At 41.5% G+C, this 22468-nt stretch overlaps 2 protein-coding genes across 4 annotated transcripts; both read left to right on the top strand.

Moving 5' to 3' along the window:
* Positions 1-3583: 3583 nt before the first annotated feature.
* s100u (S100 calcium binding protein U) lies at positions 3584-11688 on the top strand. 2 transcript variants are annotated; one of them, XM_037541362.1, is made up of 4 exons: positions 3584-3911; positions 9361-9442; positions 9683-9815; positions 10761-11688. In XM_037541362.1, the coding sequence occupies exons 3-4, from the start codon at positions 9696-9698 to the stop codon at positions 11097-11099; spliced, it is 459 nt and encodes a 152-aa protein (XP_037397259.1). In that variant the 5' UTR covers positions 3584-3911; positions 9361-9442; positions 9683-9695; the 3' UTR covers positions 11100-11688. The 2 variants fall into 2 exon arrangements, with proteins under 2 accessions (XP_037397259.1, XP_017564022.1); XM_017708533.2 differs by lacking the exon at positions 9361-9442 and having other exon boundaries at positions 3585-3911.
* A 3420-nt stretch (positions 11689-15108) lies between these two features.
* Positions 15109-21303, top strand: s100s (S100 calcium binding protein S). Of its 2 annotated transcripts, XM_017708536.2 has the most exons (4): positions 15109-15881; positions 17915-17970; positions 18337-18490; positions 20070-21303. In XM_017708536.2, exons 2-4 carry the CDS (start codon positions 17948-17950, stop codon positions 20271-20273), a joined length of 381 nt encoding a protein of 126 aa, XP_017564025.1. In that variant the 5' UTR covers positions 15109-15881; positions 17915-17947; the 3' UTR covers positions 20274-21303. The 2 variants fall into 2 exon arrangements, with proteins under 2 accessions (XP_017564025.1, XP_017564026.1); XM_017708537.2 differs by lacking the exon at positions 17915-17970.
* The last annotated feature ends 1165 nt before the right edge of the window (positions 21304-22468 follow it).

Below are 22468 nucleotides of genomic sequence, written 5' to 3'. Positions count from 1 at the left end.
GAATATATCTTAAAACCTAAAAATCCCACTGTGAAAAAGGTTAAGAACCCATGCTCTGCAGGAAACGAGATTTAGTGCACAATTTCTATTTACTTGCTGAGTTTAACATACTGGAAAAAAATTAAATAACACAATGTTATGTTTTATTTCTCCTCAGGGAAAATAAAGAGTAATAGCACATTAAAATGAGTAGACATGAGGGTGTGTTAACTGGATAATTTTCACCTGGATTATCAAGAAATCGTCATTTGACCGAACTTTGGCACATGACTGCAATTGCTAAAGTGTAACAGGGCTGTTTCCCTTTACAGCAAAACACTACAAAACCCATTCCTCTGTCCTCAATGACTGATCCGCCTCTGAACTGACTGTCTGTCTAGAATAGTACACACTTTTTTGAAATTATACGAGCAAATGTTTAGATGCCCTGAGGCTCTGGTTAAAAACTACTCTGCTCATAACTCTGGACATTGTAGCCTAATCAAACACAATTAGAGGTGTGACAAAGGCGTGACCGCAGTTGACACACACCAACACAGACAGGTACAATCACACAGTACAAGGGCGGTGCCCCTCTGCGTTCAGAGCGCACACACATACACACAGGAGAAAACACAAAGGTCTCCACAGATAGCGTAGTAAACAGTGGAGGCATTAACAGGACAACCTCCCACATCTGAAGAGTTGCCCTCACTATACAAATAAAAGCACAGTACAAATAACACTGAACTTAATCTGCTGAATTGGAATCTAGTCCAAAATGACCTCTCATGCCTCAGTATAGAGAAAATTGGCAGCCAGTAAGAGTTTGTGCTAAAACAGAGCAGTCCATACTAAGAGTGTAATGATTTCAATATGTATCGAAAAATTAAAAAAAGAAACGGTGTACTGAAGTTCAGAACTATTGCTGGTAAGCCTCTCAGTCTCTCCCAAGAATAAAAATATGTAACTTTAATTGCAATTTTGAGTTACTTTTTATCTGATAGGATCCTGATTGTATTACAGTGCTACATTTGGTCCATTATTAAGTTTTGGATGGTAACAAAGGGGTTAAAATTCTTGAAGCAACCAGTGGCAAACTGGCCAATAAGGAATTGTTCTTCTCTGGGGTCTCTAGGTAGATATAGCTAAGCAAGCTCTCCTATTGGTTAGGGCATCAAGAGAAGGCCTAATGATTATCTGAGTGCTGATTAGCTATCTGTATAATTACAAAGTGACAGAGGGATCACCCAACCACCCTTATATTTCCAGAAGGTTTGACCAATTCCGAAGAAAAAGAAATTGCTCTAGGCCTTCTGGCAGTCCTAAATACATCACTGACTGCAAGTATGAGTGGCAGCCTAATCACTGGTTGTTAGAAATGGGTAACGGTGAAACAGCTCTTTACCAAACTTGGCTCTCTACTGAGTCACTGTGAAACAATCTGACTGTTACAGACTCCAGGTAAAAACATGAAGGGTTTAATTTAACACTAACAAACCATCAGAGACCCACAGGGGCACTAGCAAAAATTGCCATTATTTTAGATGCGTCTTTGTCCCCCCAGAGTTTGGCCTCGAACCGATGGCCTAGTCATGGGTCACCTCTGCCTTATATCATTCTTCATGGAAACCACTAGCCGGGCTTTTTATAAATGAGTTATCTGTCATTTTCAGCGTTTATTTTGTGAGCACATTTGGCAGTGAAAACAGTGCTATTGGACATTTTTGTCGTGTTCCACTAACAGTCCAATTTGCTTATTTTTCCTTCCTTTCTTTTGTTATTCTTTCTGTATTAGTAAATAATTTTAACAGCAATATCTTAAATAAAGCTGTATCCAGTATAGCACATCATCAGCAACATTTTCATCAAAATCGTTATATTAGGCCTCGTCATTAATTATTTTTCTCTTAATTGTTTGTATTAATATATGTTCCAAAATAAAAGGCTCTGTGCATTTAAACTTTGAGATTAAAACCCCATTGGACCATGTGTGCTGGAAGATGGTCTGAAGGTAGTCTGAAGGTGGACCTGCAGTGCCATACAGTCAGTTGTCAACCTTATCAAGCCAGCCTTACAGATATATCCTGGCTATCTGGGACGGTGCAAACGTTAAAATATTAATATATGAGCAAGCAGCGTTGGCACAAGTCGGCAGCACAGCACAGCACTTCTGAAGCGACGCTGAAACCAAACTACAATCTCGATGAAATGAAGGAGTGAAGTATTCTTAGTCCTCTAGATGATGTTTGTTCATATTTTCAAGTAAAGTGACTCGATGTATGTAAAAAAAAAAAAAAAAAAAAAAAAAAACTGGGTATGAACCCCTTGTACACTACATTGATGTCACATCTAGGAGTTTATTATTCTAGGAGTTTCCCATTGACTGATTACTGTCTGACTCGTGTAGATCCAGTTTCTCATTGACTGATTACTGTCTGACTCCTGTAGATCCAGTTTCCCATTGACTGATTACTGTCTGACTCGTGTAGACCCAGAGTTTCCCATTGACTGATTACTGTCTGACTCCTGTAGACCCAGTTTCCCATTGACTGATTACTGTCTGACTCCTGTAGATCCAGTTTCCCATTGACTGATTACTGTCTGACTCCTGTAGATCCAGTTTCCCATTGACTGATTACTGTCTGACTCCTGTAGACCCAGTTTCCCATTGACTGATTACTGTCTGACTCCTGTAGACCCAGTTTCCCATTGACTGATTACTGTCTGACTCCTGTAGACCCAGTTTCCCATTGACTGATTACTGTCTGACTCCTGTAGACCCAGTTTCCCATTGACTGATTACTGTCTGACTCCTGTAGATCCAGTTTCCCATTGACTGATTACTGTCTGACTCCTGTAGATCCAGTTTCCCATTGACTGATTACTGTCTGACTCCTGTAGACCCAGTTTCCCATTGACTGATTACTGTCTGACTCCTGTAGACCCAGTTTCCCATTGACTGATTACTGTCTGACTCCTGTAGACCCAGTTTCCCATTGACTGATTACTGTCTGACTCCTGTAGACCCAGTTTCCCATTGACTGATTACTGTCTGACTCCTGTAGACCCAGAGTTTCCCATTGACTGATTACTGTCTGACTCCTGTAGACCCAGTTTCCCATTGACTGATTACTGTCTGACTCCTGTAGACCCAGAGTTTCCCATTGACTGATTACTGTCTGACTCCTGTAGACCCAGTTTCCCATTGACTGATTACTGTCTGACTCCTGTAGACCCAGAGTTTCCCATTGACTGATTACTGTCTGACTCCTGTAGACCCAGTTTCCCATTGACTGATTACTCGAGCTCTTATAAACGCGTTTATCGGATTACTGACACAATCTGATTTTGTGCAGTTATCGGATTATGAAGTGTCACTCAGTGATCAGGCCGGACTCCGGGTGAGTGTATCGTTACAGGGCGTTCACAGGCCTGAAACCGCGGGAACCTCTGTCGCGCCTCAGCGCTGCAGCTGCGGCTGTCAGTAAATCGGACGGTCATCTGAAAGTGTTGAGTAAGGAGTTAATACACCGCCTTCCTCTCTTCAAGTCCCTCCTCCACTCCATGCGTCTCATTCCGCCTCAAAACCGAATTAGCAGCGACCATTTCTCCACAACCGAACCGGAGAAACGTTCCCGGTTGCCTTTCTAAACGGGTCTTTCTTTCTTTCCCTTTGAAACGCTGCAGTGTTGCGGCTGAAGCTCGGCCCCTAACCCCCCTCCGCTCGGACACGCCCTCTGACTTGTCAGGGAAGAGAAAAAAGTAAAAAGATAAAAAAACGAGCTAAATCACGGAAGAGATTCTGGGGCCGTTCGAGTTTGACAAGTTTTGGTGGTGAAGAGCGAGAAGGGGAAGAGACGGGAGAAGCGGGAAAGGGAAGAGGTGTAAAAGCTGCTCTTCGCTGGTCTTTTCGTGTCCCGGGTTTGAGGGTAAGTGCGCCGAGCCGCTTTAGCTGCACCTTCAGCTTTTCCTCTGAGCTCTTCTCCTCAGAGAGACGCCGGAGCTTCACTTTCAGCGCCACGTTTTACATTTTACACACACACAGCCAGCCACACACACACTCACTCAACCACACACACACAGCCAGCCACACACACACAACCACACACTCACACAGCCAGCCACACACACACAACCACACACTCTCAACCACACACACACACTCAACCACACACACACACACACACACAGCCAGCCACACACACACAACCACACACTCTCAACCACACACACTCACTCAACCACACACTCTCAAACACACACACTCACTCAACCACACACACACTCAACCACACACTCTCAAACACACACACTCACTCAACCACACACACACTCAACCACACACTCTCAAACACACACACTCACTCAACCACACACACACACTCAACTACACACACAGCCAGCCACACACACATATACACTCACTCACTCAACCACGCACACACTCTCAACCACACACACACTCAGCCACACACACGCCCGTCCCGCTGCACGGCTGTGCTGAAGCTCCAACGTCACCGCTAAACCGCCACTGACACAAAACCCCGTCGGTTTTCCGCTCTTTCTCCTCAGTTTGGTCACCGCTGAGGAAAAGCGCGGCCGTGTAAGGTGAAAGTTCGGGGCTGTGGTTTGGTTGTGAGCTCGGGCGGGTTGTTAGAGAAGCGCAGCGAGCTGTGAGGGTCTGAGCGCTTTCTAAGTTTTCTCAGGCCACATAGCGAAGGTCGGAGCTCAGTCACAGCTGCCGAGGGTCTTTCACTCCGCTCGCTGTCTGTGAACCGCGGCGTAACTAACGCTCCGAGTTCCCAGCGCCTGGTGCCCGGTTTCCTAAAGACAGACTCCCTCTGGCTCTGATCACCGTCTTTATTAGGGTTGTCGTTACTCTCTTTACTGTCTGTATGGTGCCTTATTACACTTCTCGTTACGGTCAGTGTGGCTTTAGTGCTCTTCCTCTGCTCCCCTCACCGCTGAGCTTGCTCTCCCTCGCTCCCTCTCTCCCTCGCTCCCTCTCTCCCTCTCTCCCTGTAGAGGAATTCGTATAAACCCTAATTTGCGTTCCTATACTCTAAATTACACAGGACTCACGCCAGCCAGTCTCGTATTAATGCTGGGTTGTCTGGTCAGTCCAGTCTGTGGTTCATGCCGAGCGCGGTGCTGGACGGACCCGCGGCTGAGAGGAAAGGCCGCTGCCGCTTTTATACGCAGCCCGACTTTGTTCCTCTGTGAATTTTTCATGGCACCCGGGCGGATCACGTTCTCCCTCAATCTGTATCGCGCACTGCAGAGAAACGGGAGCCCGCTAGGGTTCATATTTAATGATATGCCTCGGGTTTTTATGTCTTTTGTGAGTAATAATATGCGGCGGGGCTGGGAACGAGTTCCATTTCCTCAGTTTCATGTGCTTAAGTGCAGTTTCGGTTGACTTTGTTGGACACTGGATACGTGTCTGGTAAAAAGGGCGCTGTAGTAGCACACACACCTAAAAGGATGGTTCTTCAAGGGGTGTTAAGGTTCTGATTAGAGCCACGAGTTCCGTAAAGAACCGTTTCATGCCGGTGAGTCGTGTGTGGTTCTGTAGAACCTTTTTCGAAAATGGTTCCACATGGCACCAAAAAGAGTTCTGCCACTGTTACAAGCTTGACAGTGTTACAGTGGTAGAACTGCATCTGCTGCTATGTACCAACACAATCTGTACCAGTCTGAAGAACCATGTCACCATGCAAAGAACTGTTTAAGCATGCAAATGGTTCTATATAGAAATCACGGTCCTGAATAGAACCGTTCCCTTGGATGAAGATCTGAAGAGCTGTGTAAAGCTTTTGGCGTTTTAAAAACCTAAAGGTTCCCGAAAAGAGAAGGATGTTGCGTGTGAAATGTGTCCGCTGGCAGATGCTGCCTTTCTTGTGCAGTTCTGTAGGGAACTCTCATCCTGAGATATATTTTTAGACCTGCTCTTTTTATTTACTCCTTCTCAGGTTGTTTGTGGTAGCTACTTTTAACCTCCGCCTTGCGTTGAAGCAGCCTAACAATACTTTTACTTGGCAATTTAGTACGCCTTTAGGCTACTCGAGCCACCTCTGCTGGGCTCTGGCTCCAGCCGCCACCAGCCCACGGAATATCCGGGTTACTGGACAAGCCTTCAATCATTCATGTGACTTTACGACTGGAATGGCAGTTGAGAGGTCGGCCACCTTGGGGTGCAGGGATCAGCAAGCTCATTCAGCAACACCTAGTCAACAGAACTGGGCTTGTGGAGACAATGTTGTCAGGGCTTAAGCCGTAGAGTGCTTGTAGGACTTGTGATCCAGTTCATTGTCCCAGAGAGAAGGAGCTCGTGTGCAGAGATCATCATGTAGATGAGCCCTGGCGCTGACACTGCTCACCCAGGCAGCTTTACGCTCTCAGCTCATTTCACACATTCAACAGCCCACGTTTCATTCAGACTCTCTGTAATATCAGAAACCATGTAGTTCTTCCCGGTAACTTTACTGAAGGAGGAAAAAGAAACATCCTTAGTGTTCAGTGTAAACCCATGGAAAATGAGTTTAGTTCCAACAGTAATGATGATGATATATATGATCTCCATATAAAAAAATAGTCATTTTTACTATAAATGAATATAACCAGGTTTTGTTCCTGTGCCTGTCCATTTCTGCTGGTCCATTCGTCATGTGGACGCACAAAGTAATGCTCAGATGTAGATGGTTTTGTTATTACATTGACAATACAGTGCATATCAAAGTACAGAGTTACATGATGATGAATGGACCAATAGAAATGGTCCAGAATTATTTGAAGAAAAGTCTGGTTACGCTCACCGGCAGTGCTGAAAAGTGAACACACTTCTGCACATTTTAATGCACAATCAGTGTTTATTTGCTGAATTCTGCACACGGGGAACATCAAATGTGGGCTGGGCCAAAGCTATGGCACATTATATTTTATGCTTAACTTATTCCAATACATTAAACTTGGTAAATAAATAGAAACGGTGCCATTAAATCAGCAGAAAATTGCATATTTAAGTTTGTTGCTTGTAGAGGATGTTAACTTAGAAACCTTAGCAAATTTAGCATTTGACCTGTTAGTAGTTGTGAAAGTATAAAAGCCTGTGGTTTAATGTTAAAGATACAGTCAGTGGATACGCTATGATAGGCTTGTAGTCAGAAGTGGTTTGGTTTCATAGCAGAGATCTAGAACTATTTCCTGTGCTGCATGCCAGAGACTTTCGTGGCAGTGTCCTCACTCCTCTGTCAAGCAGTCTATGAAACCAAATACTTTAATAAGCAAGTAATGCTCGTCTCGCGCTCTCTGTTCTCACTAATTAGTCCTGAGAGCTGTGTTTCTTAATTGGTAACCACCAGTACATGTGCTTATTAATGTAGATCAAGGTGAGGAGGGTAGGCTGTTAGAGTGTGTGTGTGTGTGTGTGTGTATATAGTGCATGCGTCCATTCATTTATCAGTACTACAGTGAGTCACGAGCAAACACACCTGCGGAGATCTCTTTCAGGCCAAAGCCTTCATTGTTTATTGCTTTTAAGAGGTTCTTTTTCACGTAGAAAAGGGCAGAAACAAAGTCCAGTCTTTATCGACAATTTTGCAGTAGACCAGCAATAGCAAGGCTAACATTCCAGTGAAGTTTGAGTGACTCACACAGAGAGCAATGCATGGAATCTTCATACTAACAAGTCATTGGCTGTTTTCTGTTGTTTTCATCCGTGTCTGTGTCACACATTCTGCTCTGCTGTTCATGTGTCACTGGCATGCTTCATGTTTGTTACACAGATACTGGAGGGAATTTACTGCATACGGGTTATTACATCATGTTCTGCCCGTGGCTGTCGCTATTGATTATGTTGGTAATCAAGCAGCCTAACAGTCATTTTGATGGTTAATTGAGAAAACGAAAATGTAAAAAAAAAGGCCAAGCAATAAACATCGACCTACATTCGTAATAACAAAGCACGCAGAGGCTTTTTGAAAAAATCATTTAAACAAACTAACAAAAAGCTAGAATAAAAAATGCATGCAAATAGGTGTGCAGAGATATTAGTAGGAGAATTTAAAATATGCATTATCATCAATGAAACTTATCACTGCTGATTAACTGAGAAGACAAAATGTAAGATGTTTTTAATGGAGTAATTGAAGGTATTTAATGTAGTCATTGCAACAGCACTGCACCCTTAAACAAAGGGCTTCTTTATTGGTTCCTTCGTAAAGGCAGCGGTTATATATAGACCCATGACAACTCAAAGAACCACTTGGATGACCAAAATTATTCTTTGTATTTTTATTAAATGGTTCTTCTCTGTGTTAGATCCTGTTGTATATGGTTCTTTAACGAACCTTTAAAATGGTTCTATATAGCACCAGAAAAGAAGCTGTTTTTACTGCTCTCTACATCCATTTTGTAGTTCAAGAGTTCTAAGGGTTGTAAGGGGGGTTTGTGTGACCCCAGAGCCATTTTTGGTTCCCTGAAGGGCCTTTCATCGAATTATTCTTTAGGAACTGTTTTGGTAAATGAGATTTTTGAGTTTGAAGAATCTTTCTAAAGTTTAAAAATCCTCCACATCCTGTAAAAGTTCTAGGACGAATCCTTAAAATGATAAAGACCCTAAACCCGCACATCATTTACAAACATGGATCTTTAGGGAACTGAAATGGTTCTTCTGTGGCTTACATTAAAGAACCTTTGGTGTTTTTTTCAGAGTGTTATAGAAAACATCAAAACTGTGCAGGATGTTGTTGGTATCTTACCAAAAAATGGTACATTTACAGGAGAAAGCAAAACCTTTAACATTCTTTATGTGCTTAGTATAAATTAATGTGTAGAAATGTTATTCCAAGTTTTATTTATTTCCAAGTTTTTTACATTTTTTCCAATTTTGGACGGTTTCTGTTGATCATTGTGAAGAGCAGCTGCTGATTTTACTATAAGAGCGGCAGTATTCAGTATTACCTTCAGTATTACTACTCATGCAATGTCTGTAAGCTTTCACATACTCAAAACCGGCTCACGTGTGTAGCAGTGACCTGCACATGTGTTGTGGTATGAGAGACAAAAGAGCAGACAGCGAGAGATAAATGAGCGATTGAGCAAGAAGGAAAGAGACTCTATAGGTAACGGCGACGTGACCCCTGGGGTGGTGTGTGTGTGTGTGTGTGTGTGTGTGTGTGTGTGTGTGTGTGTGTGTGTGTGTGTGTGTGTGAGTACTGAGTTAGAGTAAAGAAGAAAAAACAGTTTGGGTGTTGGTAATCCCTCTGGTAACACGAAGCCACTGTGCAGTTAGGCCTTCAGGGGATCAGATGACCTATCAGAGATACGGAGAGCCATTGTGCTGACTTACTCCTCTCTCCTCTCTTCCCTTATCTCCAGTCAACTGTCAGTTCATAGCCCCAAGATTTCCACTCTCCACACATAGAACAGGTGGAGCCAGCAGGTCATTTGTGCTGCTGAGGTAAACAGTGTTTACCAAATAGCCTAAAAAACCTGGGATTGTACTGCATGTACCATACCTCTTAAATTAAGAATAATGATGTGTTTGTTTTTAATTTTCTTCCAAATATCTGGAATGCAAACAGGTTTAATCAATCAAATTAGCTATCTAGCTCTTTTATGACCTTCCCTGAATCACATACACAAATAATGAATGTTTTTCAATCTCGTACTCAAACCTTTCTCATTCTCTCATATGCAGATAAAGAGCAAACATGGAAGGGGCCATCAAGACAGTGGTGTCAGTTTTCTTAAAATCAGCAAAAGGCAAGGAGAACCTTGGGGGCAAGGACTTCCAAACCCTTGTGAAGAACCAGTTGAAGAACATAATGACGGTTAGGAACTTTGCCTGTTCTTTATTAGGTGCTGGCTAAAGCCTATTTTACTAAAGCGCTAAAGGTTGTTATAGGCTAAATGGCTGCAACATATTTATTTATCCCATTTGATAAGCAAGTTCCTGAACTGTGAAACCATTGACACAAAACATTTCTCTAGTATAACATTTTTCTGCAAATGTTAAAGCCGTCAAAGTGGAAGTGTGGATTTCACTAAGCATCAGCAACAGAAAAGAAACTGAAATTGGCTTCTATAACAGGACAGTGATCCAGAACATACCTCGAAATCCACCATGAACTGCTTCAAGAAATGCAGGCCGAAGCTTTTGGAATGGTGCTCACAGAATTTTGACTTGAACATCAATGAAAATCTGTGGGGAGATCTCAAAGATGGATCATGGAAGACTGCACAAGAACATCGCCGAAATGTTCTGCAAGGAAGAATAGGTGCAAATTCCTAAAGGAAGAATAGTAGGACTCCTAGCAAACAAAGCTGTTTTGCAAATGCTAAGTAGTTAGTAAGGTATAGAGTGTCTGTTGTTTTGTATATGCTGAAATTTCTATTATTTAAATAGTTATTAAGTTAGTAATTAAATGTAAAGTAACTGTGTATTAACATTTGCCAGAATATGTCTTTTTATAAATTTCACTTCAGAAGTCAACAAAAAATGTAATTTGGCTAAAAACATGTAACTATATATGGTTCTTTTGTTCTTTGTCATTGTCTTATCACAAGTATGCCTGTTTAGTTCTGTGGTTGTATGCTTAGACTTTTGGAATAGGGCTGTGGTCATCTCAAAGGCGAACAGCAATGGGAAAGCAGAGCTCCGAACAATTGCCTGTACTGTTTACTGATGTCCTTTGTTTTAGGTCTGATTTACAGTTGACTTAACTAACTACACATAACTACAAACCACACATAATCTTGTTTATATTTGTATTTAGGATACTGACAGTGCTGATGCCATTAAGGAGATGCGTCAGGGCCTCGACTCGAACCAAGATGGCAAAGTCAGCTTCCAGGAGTACATGACTCTGATTGGCTACCTGGCACAGGCGCTCAGTCAGCAACGTTGCAATGAGAAGGAGACACAACCGGCGAGTTCAGTCCCGGAGACACAGGCCGAGGACCCAGCTGCGGCGAATGCGGAGCCAGAAGCAAAGAGCGAGACGGAGCCTGTAAAAGAGGAGGCGGCGGCAGCCAAAGTGAAGGATGAATCCGAGGAAGTGGAGGTGGAAGGAGAGAAGGCAGAAGGGAAGGCAGAGGTGGAGGAGACCTCATAGGAGCTTGAGATAGTTTAAGCAAACTTCTCAAACCTTCACGTACCCCTATCGTCTATTTCAGTCTCATATTTTTAATAGCAGCATATTTTATTACATAGCCCATCGAATTTGGCCAGCACTACATCTTTTTTACACTACATTGTAGTATAAACCCTTATTATTCATTTTTACATGCCCTTATGTATATTGTCACTTGTATTGACCTGTACTGCATTTTTCACCATTTAAAGATTGAACACTACATTCCAACATGGATTTCTAATTGTGCCAATATGTTTACAAGTTTGCTGTTTATTGGCATGTTCAATCAATCAGCCGACTCCGGCGCTACTTGTACGCCAACAGTATGCCCACCTGACCCACTGACATGCATGCTGATCCCATCACCCCCCCCCCCAACAGCACCATCACTTTATTTTTTGTTTAGGTCTTGTTATATGCCGTCGGTTGCTGTACATGCATGTTAACACTATTTCACTATTCAAGAAGCGGTGACTAATACTGAGCCCTTGTTCACATACCACTAAAATTGAATGAAGTCTCATTTGCATGACAATAAACACATTGTGTCTTTAAGTGTGCAGTTTAATTGCATGTGTGTTCTTATGCTTTCATTTGTTCTCTTTCTTTCCTTTCACCTCTTCCAGAGTTAGGATGGTTTTATCTCTTCTATGGCCTGCTGGATGTCATTCTCCCAAAGCTTGAGCTCTTTCCCTCTCCATGGCCCACATTTCTTTTCTTTCACAGTTGGTCTCCACCTTACATGCGTTTGCATTCCTCTCTCACGTAACTAGCGTTGTCTAGCTTTGTCTCAAGAACTCGTATATCAGGTGCTCGGTGTCCTAATAATGACCAGGGCTTAATAATTAAGAACCTTTGGGATGGAATCCACACCAGGGGACCCATTTGGCCCCATGGGAGCCCAAAATAGCCCTAAAGCATTGGGCCACTGACCCAGGGAGGCCCCAGAATAGGCCGGTGTCCTCCATGCAATGTGATCTACATATGATCCACAAGTCAGAACTGGAAAAAAAGTAGAATGTCTCATTTTTAAGTGCTCACTGTAGCCTGGAGATCTCAAAATTTGACCACAGTTGAGATGCTTTTGTTCATTGGTTTAATGATGCTTGTTTTAGCTTTGTTTTAGCTCTGACCTCAGCTGACCTATCAGTACCATTGCATTGACTCATTTTATGTGTGAATAGAAGTATTACTAACAAATTATGAATGTGAATTGTTACAATTAAGTGATAAAGACCTACAGTGAAACTGGCTTTGGGGATCTAGTTCCAGTTAGGAAGTCCTGCACCTGCCAAATCGTTTTTGTTGGAGGATTTAGAACAGCAGTTATGCTATTAGCAAGTTGGATGGAACACCAGTGGAGAACCCCCAATTTAGTTTCCATCCTTAACAGCGTCCGCATTTCTGCTAGTATCTGTGGGGGAGCTGTTGAATGTGCTGCAGCATCATCATCATCATCATCATCATCTTCTTCCCTTCATCTCTATGGCCCTGTTTTGGAAATTCCTGATTGGGCCTTTTAATATGACATACTAACAATGCAGCATCTCAAAGACCACTAAAATGTTTAATGTATCATTTGTATGTATGTATGTATGTATGTATGAATCTCTAAAAGAAACTATTAACAAGTCATTATCCATCATTTATCCGCAGTAATCCATGTTTTACTTCACCATGTATTGAGTATTCACTTTATTCAGCTTACTTTTGTTACCTGAGAGCCTGAAATTGGAAAATCTTAGACTTTGCTTTGATTTTGCGTCCATTTCAAAGTGGTTTTCTTTGTTGTTTTTCTTGAGAAATGTCATTATGTATCATCTATCTAATAGCTAATTCTATTTTATATCTATTCCTATTAGTTAAATCCTGTGAAGTTCCATGTACATTCTACAAACATGGAATAAAATGATAATATGTTTTATGAAAACGTCAGTTATTCAAATGAATACAAAATTCTCCAAGTTATTTGGGCTCTCCTCCTGAGTGGCCTGCTCCAATCCACTGCTGCTCCTATAATTTTACTGCCGTTTCATGAAATAAAAATTGCTGTGTGATTTTGAGTTAACAATAGGTGTGTAACTTGCCACAGAGCACAAGTCTAATACAATAACAGAGGTAAGCTCATCACCTGTCCATCTGTCACTCAGTTCAGTCATCCCTCAGAAGATTTTATTGATGTTCAGATTGATAACTGGCTCATCGCAGTGATTTGCCAGTCTATTCAGACTTTAGAAGGAACTTTTTTTTTACTGTTTGTAAAGAAGCCACTTTTTGAGTTCTTCTTTAGAGTGAGTCTTTACATGTAGTGTACGTATTTTAAAATAGTCACTTAAGAAGCTGGGATGGTGTTTCAATGGTGTGTGTGTATATATATATATATATATATATATATAGCTGGACCCCCTACTTTCAACAAGGTGTTGGAAACGTTCCTCAGAGATTTTGGTTGGTTATTTGAGTTCCTGTTGTCTTTCTATCATCTGGAGCCAGTCTGTCCATTCTCCTCTGACCTCTCACACCAACAAGGCATTTTTCGTCCACACAACTGCCGCTCACTGGATATTTCCTCTTTTTCGGACCGTTCTCTGTAAACCCTGGAGATGGTTGTACATGAAAATCCCAGTAGGTCAGCAGTTTCTGAAATACTCAGACCAGCCCGTCTGGCACCAGCAACCACGCCACATTCAAACCACTTAAATGTGGTTGGGTCATACCTGTCTTTCTTTATTAGAGTAACAAAGTCACAATTACCTTTCTTTATTAACCATAACCCCCCCCCCCCCCCCCCCCCAAAAGGGTGTAGCCTACACCTGTGCACTATTTAGTGGCGCTCAACAAGCACATGCAAGTAGATCATGTTTATATCTCTCAGCTATGTAAAACCACCTCTGCGGCTGTGTTACTGTCTTGTTTGCTTTTGGTGTGTCTGGCTCTGTATCGTGCCCGGTGACGTGGGGCTCCATTACGTTAGCATAATCAATGCACTGTCACTCTGTAAAGCGATATGGCTTTACACCACCATGCCAGCCTCCTATAGACAGCACCACGCTAATGGCCCTGCTCATGCATTGCTCACTCTGTTTACAACCTGATATGAATATATAGCAGACAGCTTGGTGATTAGAGCTATTAGCTCATGTAAATGCCCAGTTGACCCCAGATGTCACTTTATCTAAAGGTTCCGCCTCGTAGAGCTCCATATCTTCTAATTCAGCTTTACTTTGACACTCTGAGCGAGAAAGGAAGTTCCACTGAATTTCCACTTTTGTTAATGAAATTGTTGAAATGTAAAGAGTCACTCAGAGTGGTCTGATGTGAAATGTGCTGGTCTCACTGATTGAGAATTGTTCACAGTGTTGGTGATAGCAACTAGTTGGTGCATAAAATTACATAGAGAGGTTGCCTGATGATCTGGAGGCACTGTTTTACAGCATTTTAAAAACTTTCATGGCAGAGAGGAACCTTTATACGCAAACGTTTGGGTGCCCCTAGTCAAGTATGCAGATCCTCTATGGAGAACACACTTCTGCACATCTTAATGCACTATTACTATTTATTTGCTATTCATCATACTGGGCAAAAACAAAACAAGACACATTTTATGGCACATTTTGTATTTCTTACATAAATTGTGCACTAAAGTGGGCAGAAACTGCCATATTTAAGTACATACAGATGATGTATACATTTATCTTCACCTTCAAAATCAACAGAACATGTACAAGCTGTTCAAACCTTTGTAGGCAACTACAAGCAGGGTGTAGTGAAGCAAAATCACACCCAAACTTGTTTTTTCTCATTTTTATCACAGTTTTACCATCATTAACAAAAGATCAGAAGATGTGCAGGTTCAGATTTTGGATAAAATGGCTGTATTATAATGCATGTATGCATTATGACCTCTGGTTCCTGTCGCCACCAATGTAAAGAAATCAGAGTCGGTAAGTTTCTTTAAAGTGAACCATTTCACATCAAACCACTCTGAATGACTTTACGTCTCAGTGACTGAATTATACACACATTTTGAAAAATCTGTGGAATTGCCTTTAAAACGCAAGCGATTCCCTTTATTGCTCTGTTGGAGGTGGACTTACAGATTTCCTGTGGCCTAAATAAATAGGAAGAATACTCGCGAAAATCACATCTACATACTTTACTTTTAACGTAAGTCAGTGGAACCAGACGTTTTGGGCCGTTTGTTTTGGTCCATTCATCTTGAAATTTACACATACTATAAAGGACAAAAGGTGTCTATAAAAGTGTCTTCAAATTATGTCAAAACCTGAAAAACAACAAAAATGGAGATAAGAGGTTTTAGTCTAGAAGCAGCATATTTATACATGCCCTTTTCTTTAACATTGAGTAATTTACAGGCTGGTTAAAGGAACTCTCCAACATTGTGCATCCTCATCCCTGTCTACCGCATCTGTACTGTGTGGTTGATTACTGTGGATTCATTTTGAGGTGTCCCTGTACTGAGAAAGAACAGAACCTGCTGACTCCAATAGAAGCAAGTGGGCAGTTGCTTCCTGGACTGTAGACTCTCTATGTATCGACTCTTCTTGCATTATGCGATCAAGCAGGGAGGGAGGAAGGGATGGAGAAATAGAAGCTGAGGGACATGTATGGGGAGGAGGGGGGGAGTGATATTTAAGCCCTCCAGATACTCTCTCCTCATCCATTCCTCCGCTCTCTTGCTGTCTATCCGTGTCTCTCGCTCTTCATCACAGACAAAAGAGGCTCTTCAGAAACACTCAGGTAAGATGGACAGCTTGGAAATGAGCTTGGGCAGCCTTAACCTGCTGACTGCCCATTTAGATCAGTCCAGCTTTTGGTTTTTAATTGTTCTTAGGTTGTTTTTTGGAATTATTCTTTATAGGATTGTAATCATTGGTCTATCTGATAACACTTTTTGATGTTTTACATTTTGAAAGTGCTCTGATGATGACTGTGTTGGATTCAATCATTTTTCTTTCCTCAAGGTTTCTTAGACATGCTATGATTTGACTTTTCACCTCATGTGAGTTTTTGGGACTGCATTTCCTAAAGTGTAAGATTAACATACAAATAGACCTCAAGGTTAGTGCACGAAGAAGTTATCGACCACACCGCCAATGCCGATTTCTTTAGTGTCACTAGGTCACCGTATTACGTTACTGTCCACTGTGCTGGCTGCTGTGGCCTCTCGTTGTGGTCTTGTAGATTCCTCTCATGCTAATTAAGACGTCATCACATTACCTCCTGTCTTTAATGATGTGCCATATTTCATCTTCTTGCTAGGGTTCTTTGCTTGGGTGATACAGAGTAGTCCCTCACACTTAACCATCTCACTGCTTCATCTTATGATTTGTGCCATACAACTTCCTGCCAAACACCTGCATGCTCTCTTTGGGGTCTTTCTTAACATGCTCCAGATAGCTGTGTCATACAACTCCAGTCCTTGGAGGCACAGTGCCTGCAGGTATTTGTTCCAGGCCTGCACCTTACCATCTGAGCTGCCTAATTAGACTGCCGCTTTAGTGAATTAATTAGTGAAATTAGATGGTGTAGTACTTGAAATGGGTACTGGAGACGCATGTCCCTCAGCCGAGTAACCTTGTCTTAGTCTTGACGTCAATGAAATTGCTCTACATCCGCAGCGGCATGTGGTAGAGCGGAAATCAAAAACATGTCATTACTCCAGAATTGGTTGTCGTGAATGTTAGATGACCATTTGCGGTACTCAGTTGTTTAATAACACACAAGGTCTTTAGGTCTTAAGGTCTTTTAACTGAGGCTTTTGTAGAATAAGATGCAACATATATCGCAACATCACTAGTAATTGAGGTTCCTTATGTATGGCTTTATCAATGGATTATCATTTTGTTTTAGTGTTATTGTAGTTTTTGTGTTTTGTTGCTTATTGTGTGTGTGGGGTGGGGAGTAGCATGGCTGAGGGGGAAGGGGTGTTGGTTGTGTCTTGCCATTTATTATATCCACATTCCAGCAGGTTTGGGTTTCATCTGTTGATATTCTTCCCTGTAGTATAAGGTGACCTGAGACATAAGACACATAACTCAGTTTTTCAGCATGTGAACCCCTTGAAACCAGGGTTCTGACCCGCAATCGGCTAGTGTGGCAGCAGCCAACCAAGTGGGAGCTCACCTCAAATAACAAATAAATTGTTTGTAGACTGAGGCCAACTGATTAAACAAGTGGAATCTGATGAGCTCCTACTGGATTGGAAAGTAAATCTGCAGCCACACCAGCCCTGTGGATAAGATTGGTGACTCTTCCTTCAACTTTAAGGACTCACTCTTACATATTAATTTCATAATAGTTCAATAATAATGAGTTTTAGTAAGTGTCAAATTATATGCTTTAAAATTAATTACTGAATGACAAACTATAATAAATTAAAAATGAATGAATGAATGCACTCAGTCTCACTTTACTTGGTAAGCCCCCAATAGATTATCTACAGATGTCCAATTCATTAACAAACTATCTGTTGAAAGTCAGGTCATTCTTAACAGTGTAGGGTTAGATATAGTTTTAGGTTGAAGTTATGGATGGGATAATTTAAGGTAAATTTAATAGAGAGCTTTTAGACTATAAGTTCACTGCAGGATAAGCACCTACAAAGCATTTACAGTGGGCTATCCAAATAAAGTGTTACCATTCTAATTCCATTGCATTGTCTCACCCTAAACAGCTTGTGAGCTCCATCCCAGTTTTCTTTTGCTGTTCCTCGGGCATTTGATTCTTCTTGAACTTGGTCAGTGACTGTCTTTGTGTCTATATAATCACAGTAGCTTGGCGAGCCTGGAGACAGAAGAACCAAGATGCCACGATCAAAATGTGATATGTAAGAATGTTGCGTTTGAAGTGCCCCTTTTTATGCTTGCCCAGATCCCCACTGTCTCTCTCTCTCCCTCTCTCCCTCTCTCCCTCTCCCTCTCTCCCTCTCTCCCTCTCTCTCTCAAAAAAAAGTAAAGCTATGAGGAACTCTTGGTTCATTTTAGGTGACCTTAAACTGTGGTTAGTCCTTTAAACTTTAATAATCATACCACTCTGTTTACGCCCCTCACCAACCAATCATTGTGTTTGTGCCATTTTACTAGAGCTAAAGCTCCGCCCATGCCAGTCATGTAACACATGCGGCTGGGGCTAGAGAAGGGCGCACCATATACCGGTGTATCTAACCTCTGACCTTTGTGAATGCCTCCGGCAGCATGTCCAAAGAACCAAGCACCAACCTGGAGAGCGCCATGCAGATGCTCATCAAGACCTTCCACAAGTACTCGGGGAAGGAAGGTGACAAGTACACACTCAGCCGAGGGGAGCTGAGAGAACTGCTGACGGAGGAGCTGGGCAACTATTTAGGGGTGAGAAGACCTAAAGCCCATGTGTAACCATTCAGAAGACCTTTCTTAGACATATTTTGAACTTTAATTCTTTCATCTGCTATTACGTCCTTGTGTTTCAGCACAAAACCTTTATAGAAGAAAAAACATCTAAATAATTAAATGATTAATATATGGGGAATAAAACTCATTCAGAGTGGTTTGACATGAAATACACCATTCTAGAGAAGTTCTAGAGCAGTGTTTCTCAGCCCTGGTCTTGGAGGCCCACTGCCCTGCACATTTTCATGCTTATCCTGTCACATTAACTCAATAATGGGCTGTTAGGAAGCTGATTTGTTGGATTAGGTGAGTTGGGAGCAGGGAAAACACTAAAAAGTGCAGGACCAGGGTTGAGAAAGTGCTCAACTGTGGTCCAGCAAAGCCAGTGTCCAGCAAAGTGTGGAAGCTTCTCTATTCAAACACGCCCACTAAACCTGCCTATTGACAGACAAGTGTAATCAGGTGTGTTTGAGCAGGTAAATCACCAAACTGTGCTGGGCAGCGTCCCCCCAGGACAGGACTTGTACATCTTGCTAGGAGGAATCAGAGATCTGAAGAGCTTAATGCCTCTTAAAGCTCCTTCACTTCCTATTACCACTCTGGAAAGAAATCAGAGTTTCTCTATAATGAACCACTTCACATCAAAACACTCTGAATGGATTTGTTCATGACTCAACCATCGAGTTTTTGGAAGCTTTCATTGTTGAACCCCTTTAATTATAATGTAGGTTAAAGTAGCAAGGTTTTATTTCAGGTCATTTTGGACCATTTCTATTGGTCCATTCAGTAGGACATGTTCAGTATAAAGGGCAGCAGTCATTTTCAAATGGTGTAATAATGTAAAATGGTAAAGAATGGAGCTGTGATGTGTTTATGTGACCGCACTGATATGTATTACAACAAATGAACAAAACACAAATGTGAAAACATATTGAGGGACACAGGTTAATAGATCTGCTGATATTATGGAAATATTGTCACATTGCACAAACAGTCTTTCATTTCCCTTCTTAAGCTACATCTAAAACTGCATATTACCATAATTGATAAAAGCACACCACCATTATAAATGCATTCATTAGTACACACATAAAAAAGGATTTTTCAAAGGATTCATAGTAAAGACAATGGTTCTGTTTAGAACCATGAGTTCTAACAATTCTTCAGACTGGTAGTGAATGTGATCTTTATAGTTCTATACAGAACCTTTTGACAGTGGTTCTATATTGCAAGAAAAAGGCTTCTGCCATTGTCAAGATGCCAAGCTTGTAAAAAACAGAGAACTCATGTTGGTTCTATATAGATCCACATATAACATATTCTCCATCAATCTGAAGAACGATTTCACCTTGCAATGAACCATGTAAGCATGAAAGGGTTCTATATAGAACTCATGGTTCTAACTTGAGAAACCATGTTTTTAAAGTGTGTAGTATAGTATGGTGGTATGTGGTTTTGGATGCAGCCGAAAAGTTCCCAAATACAGATTACATTTAGAACCCAACACTGATATCTGTGCATAGCTGCTCCATTAACTCTTATCTCTCATCCTTCAAAGAATGCACAAGATAAAGACGCAGTGGAGCGAGTGATGAACGACCTGGACGCCAACAACGACGGCGAGGTAGACTTCACCGAGTTTATTATCCTCATGGGGGCACTGACTGTGGCCTGCAATGACTTCTTCCTCGACAGCCCGCCCCCTAAGGTCAAGCCTGATGCCAAGGGTGGTGCCTCAACGGAGGGAGAGAAGAAAGAGTAACTTGGGTTCGAGAGGGGGATGTGGCAGGTTGTGCAGTAGAAGAGAGAACAATGAAGGGGAGCTCATTCTTTCACCTATTTCTGTAATCTGCAGTGACAGGCCTAGTTCCTTGAGGAGATCCCTCTAGTTTGGTATCAATTAGTTGACCCATAATCATGTTTATCATTAGAATACAATATAAAACCTTAAGGTTCCTAAGTGGATTGGATGTATGGTTCTGGGAAAAACCTTTACATTATATGGTTCTTTAAACTTCTTCATAGTCTTGCATGCCTTTTGCAAAAGTGGTTTCAAGAACCATCCATTGAACGTTTCTTTAAGGAAGCAAATTAGGTTCCTCTATGATTTTGCATCATAAAGAACCCTTTTGGCACCTTTATTTCTAAGACTGTATACCCTGAAGACATGAACAGGTAGACTTTCAGCAATGCCAGGAACAGGTTTGCCCTGCCCTAAAATAATCTACCCCAGATAAACAGGAAAACACTGAAGTATCGTGGTTATTGTTCAAAGTAGAGGCTCCTTAGGGTAAATGGGTAGGTTCTGTTTAAAGGTATATTCTGTGATTTTAAAACATAAGGCCACTTGATTTGCAGCAAAGTTCTCTATGAATTTGAGGTTCCTTCAAACTCATAGAGAGCCTTACATGTGGAAAAACAACAGCCAGTAATAGCAAACTACATCATTTGAAGCTGTACAGCCTTTGTGCAACATCACTGTTAATAATCAGTGAAATAGAAAAGATCATAATGGCTGTAAAATCACAGAATGTGGCTTCGAAGTCCTATCAGAGGAAACTATTATGGAAGAAAAACTATAATAAACACTCTTCATTGTTTAAAGTGGAACCACATCCAGAAGAAGATGAATGGTTACAGTGTGGATGCTGTCCATACATGCAATATTAACCATATTATCAGTGTTGAATATATGAATGTTTCACTTCTTTCTTGGCACCTATTTTGTAGCCTGTTTTGGTAAGTGTTCGTATGTATCTTTCTCATTAGAATAAATGTCTCATTGATCTTGACTGGACTCACATTGTTATGTATCAGCTGGCTTGGATGAATGGAATTTTTGACTCTGATATCCACTGTGAGCAATATTGACAAGGAAAAAAACATTCATATCCATCAAAATAAGGATTTTGTTTTTACATCAGTGTTAAGAAAGTACATTGATTACAAACTCTTAATTAAGTTTAGCCTGGTCATAGTACCTGCTCTTCCTAGACTTGTATACAATGTTTTGAAGGTATGAAATTCAGGTAACAGTTGTTTTCTCTATGGAAAACCAATATATGCTATAGAGTGAACAGATGTACAGCACGTCACGTATACAAAACACCCAAAGGCACTCCTGCAATAAAATGAAGTAAAAGAAGTAAATTATTTCATAGCCTTGAAGCAGCAAGAAAAATCTTATAGTTCTCTTTGCGGGCCACTGGAGTTCTTCCACACTGTGGTTCATCAAACCATGTCTTTATGGACCCTGCCTTGCGCACAAGAGCACAGTCATGCCAGAACAAGAAAGGGCCTCCCCAAACTGCTGCCACAAAGTTGAAAGCCTATGATTGTCTAAAATGCTAACATTACCATTACTCTTCACTGGAACCATGGGAAACCCTGAAAAACAGCCCCAGAGCATTATCCCTCCTCCACCAAACATTCTTGTTGGCAGTATGCATTCCAGGTGGCAGTTTTCTCCTGGCCAGATTCGCCAATCAGATTATCAGATAGTGAATCATTATTGATCACTCCAGGCAACACATTTCCACTACTCCAGAGTCCAATGGTGGCAAGCTTTACACTAGTTCAGCTGACGCTTATCATTGTGCGTGATGATTTTTGGCATGTGTGCAACTGCTCAGCCAAGGAAACCCAATTCATGAAGTTCCCATCGCAAAGTTCTTGTGCTGATACTGCTTCCAAATGCAGTTTTGAACTCTGTAGCTAGTGATTCAACAGGCCATTTTTATGTTACACACTTCAGTACTCAGCACTTCAGTCCCGTTTGCATGGCCTACCACTATGTGGATGAACTTGCTTCCATTTCACAATAATAGCACTTATAGTTTATCTACTGGTGCACATCTAGCATGGCAGAAATATCGCAAACTGGCTTGTGGCAAAAAAAATAATAAAAAATACGGCATCCTATGACAGTGACATGTATAAAGACATTGAGCTCTTCAG

Source organism: Pygocentrus nattereri, chromosome 1 (assembly GCF_015220715.1).
Source record: "Pygocentrus nattereri isolate fPygNat1 chromosome 1, fPygNat1.pri, whole genome shotgun sequence".
NCBI classification, from domain to species: Eukaryota; Metazoa; Chordata; class Actinopteri; order Characiformes; family Serrasalmidae; genus Pygocentrus; species Pygocentrus nattereri.
Note: the sequence above shows the minus strand (reverse complement) of the source record. Positions and strands in the feature narration are given on the sequence as shown.

Coding starts and splice junctions, on each gene's coding strand:
- s100u (XM_037541362.1), top strand. CDS start 9,696: ATGGAAGGGGCCATCAAGACAGTGGTGTCAGTTTTCTTAAAATCAGCA. Junction 9,816..10,760: donor AGTTGAAGAACATAATGACG/GTTAGGAACTTT, acceptor ATTTGTATTTAG/GATACTGACAGTGCTGATGC.
- s100s (XM_017708536.2), top strand. CDS start 17,948: ATGCCACGATCAAAATGTGATAT. Junction 17,971..18,336: donor CCACGATCAAAATGTGATAT/GTAAGAATGTTG, acceptor TGCCTCCGGCAG/CATGTCCAAAGAACCAAGCA. Junction 18,491..20,069: donor AGCTGGGCAACTATTTAGGG/GTGAGAAGACCT, acceptor CATCCTTCAAAG/AATGCACAAGATAAAGACGC.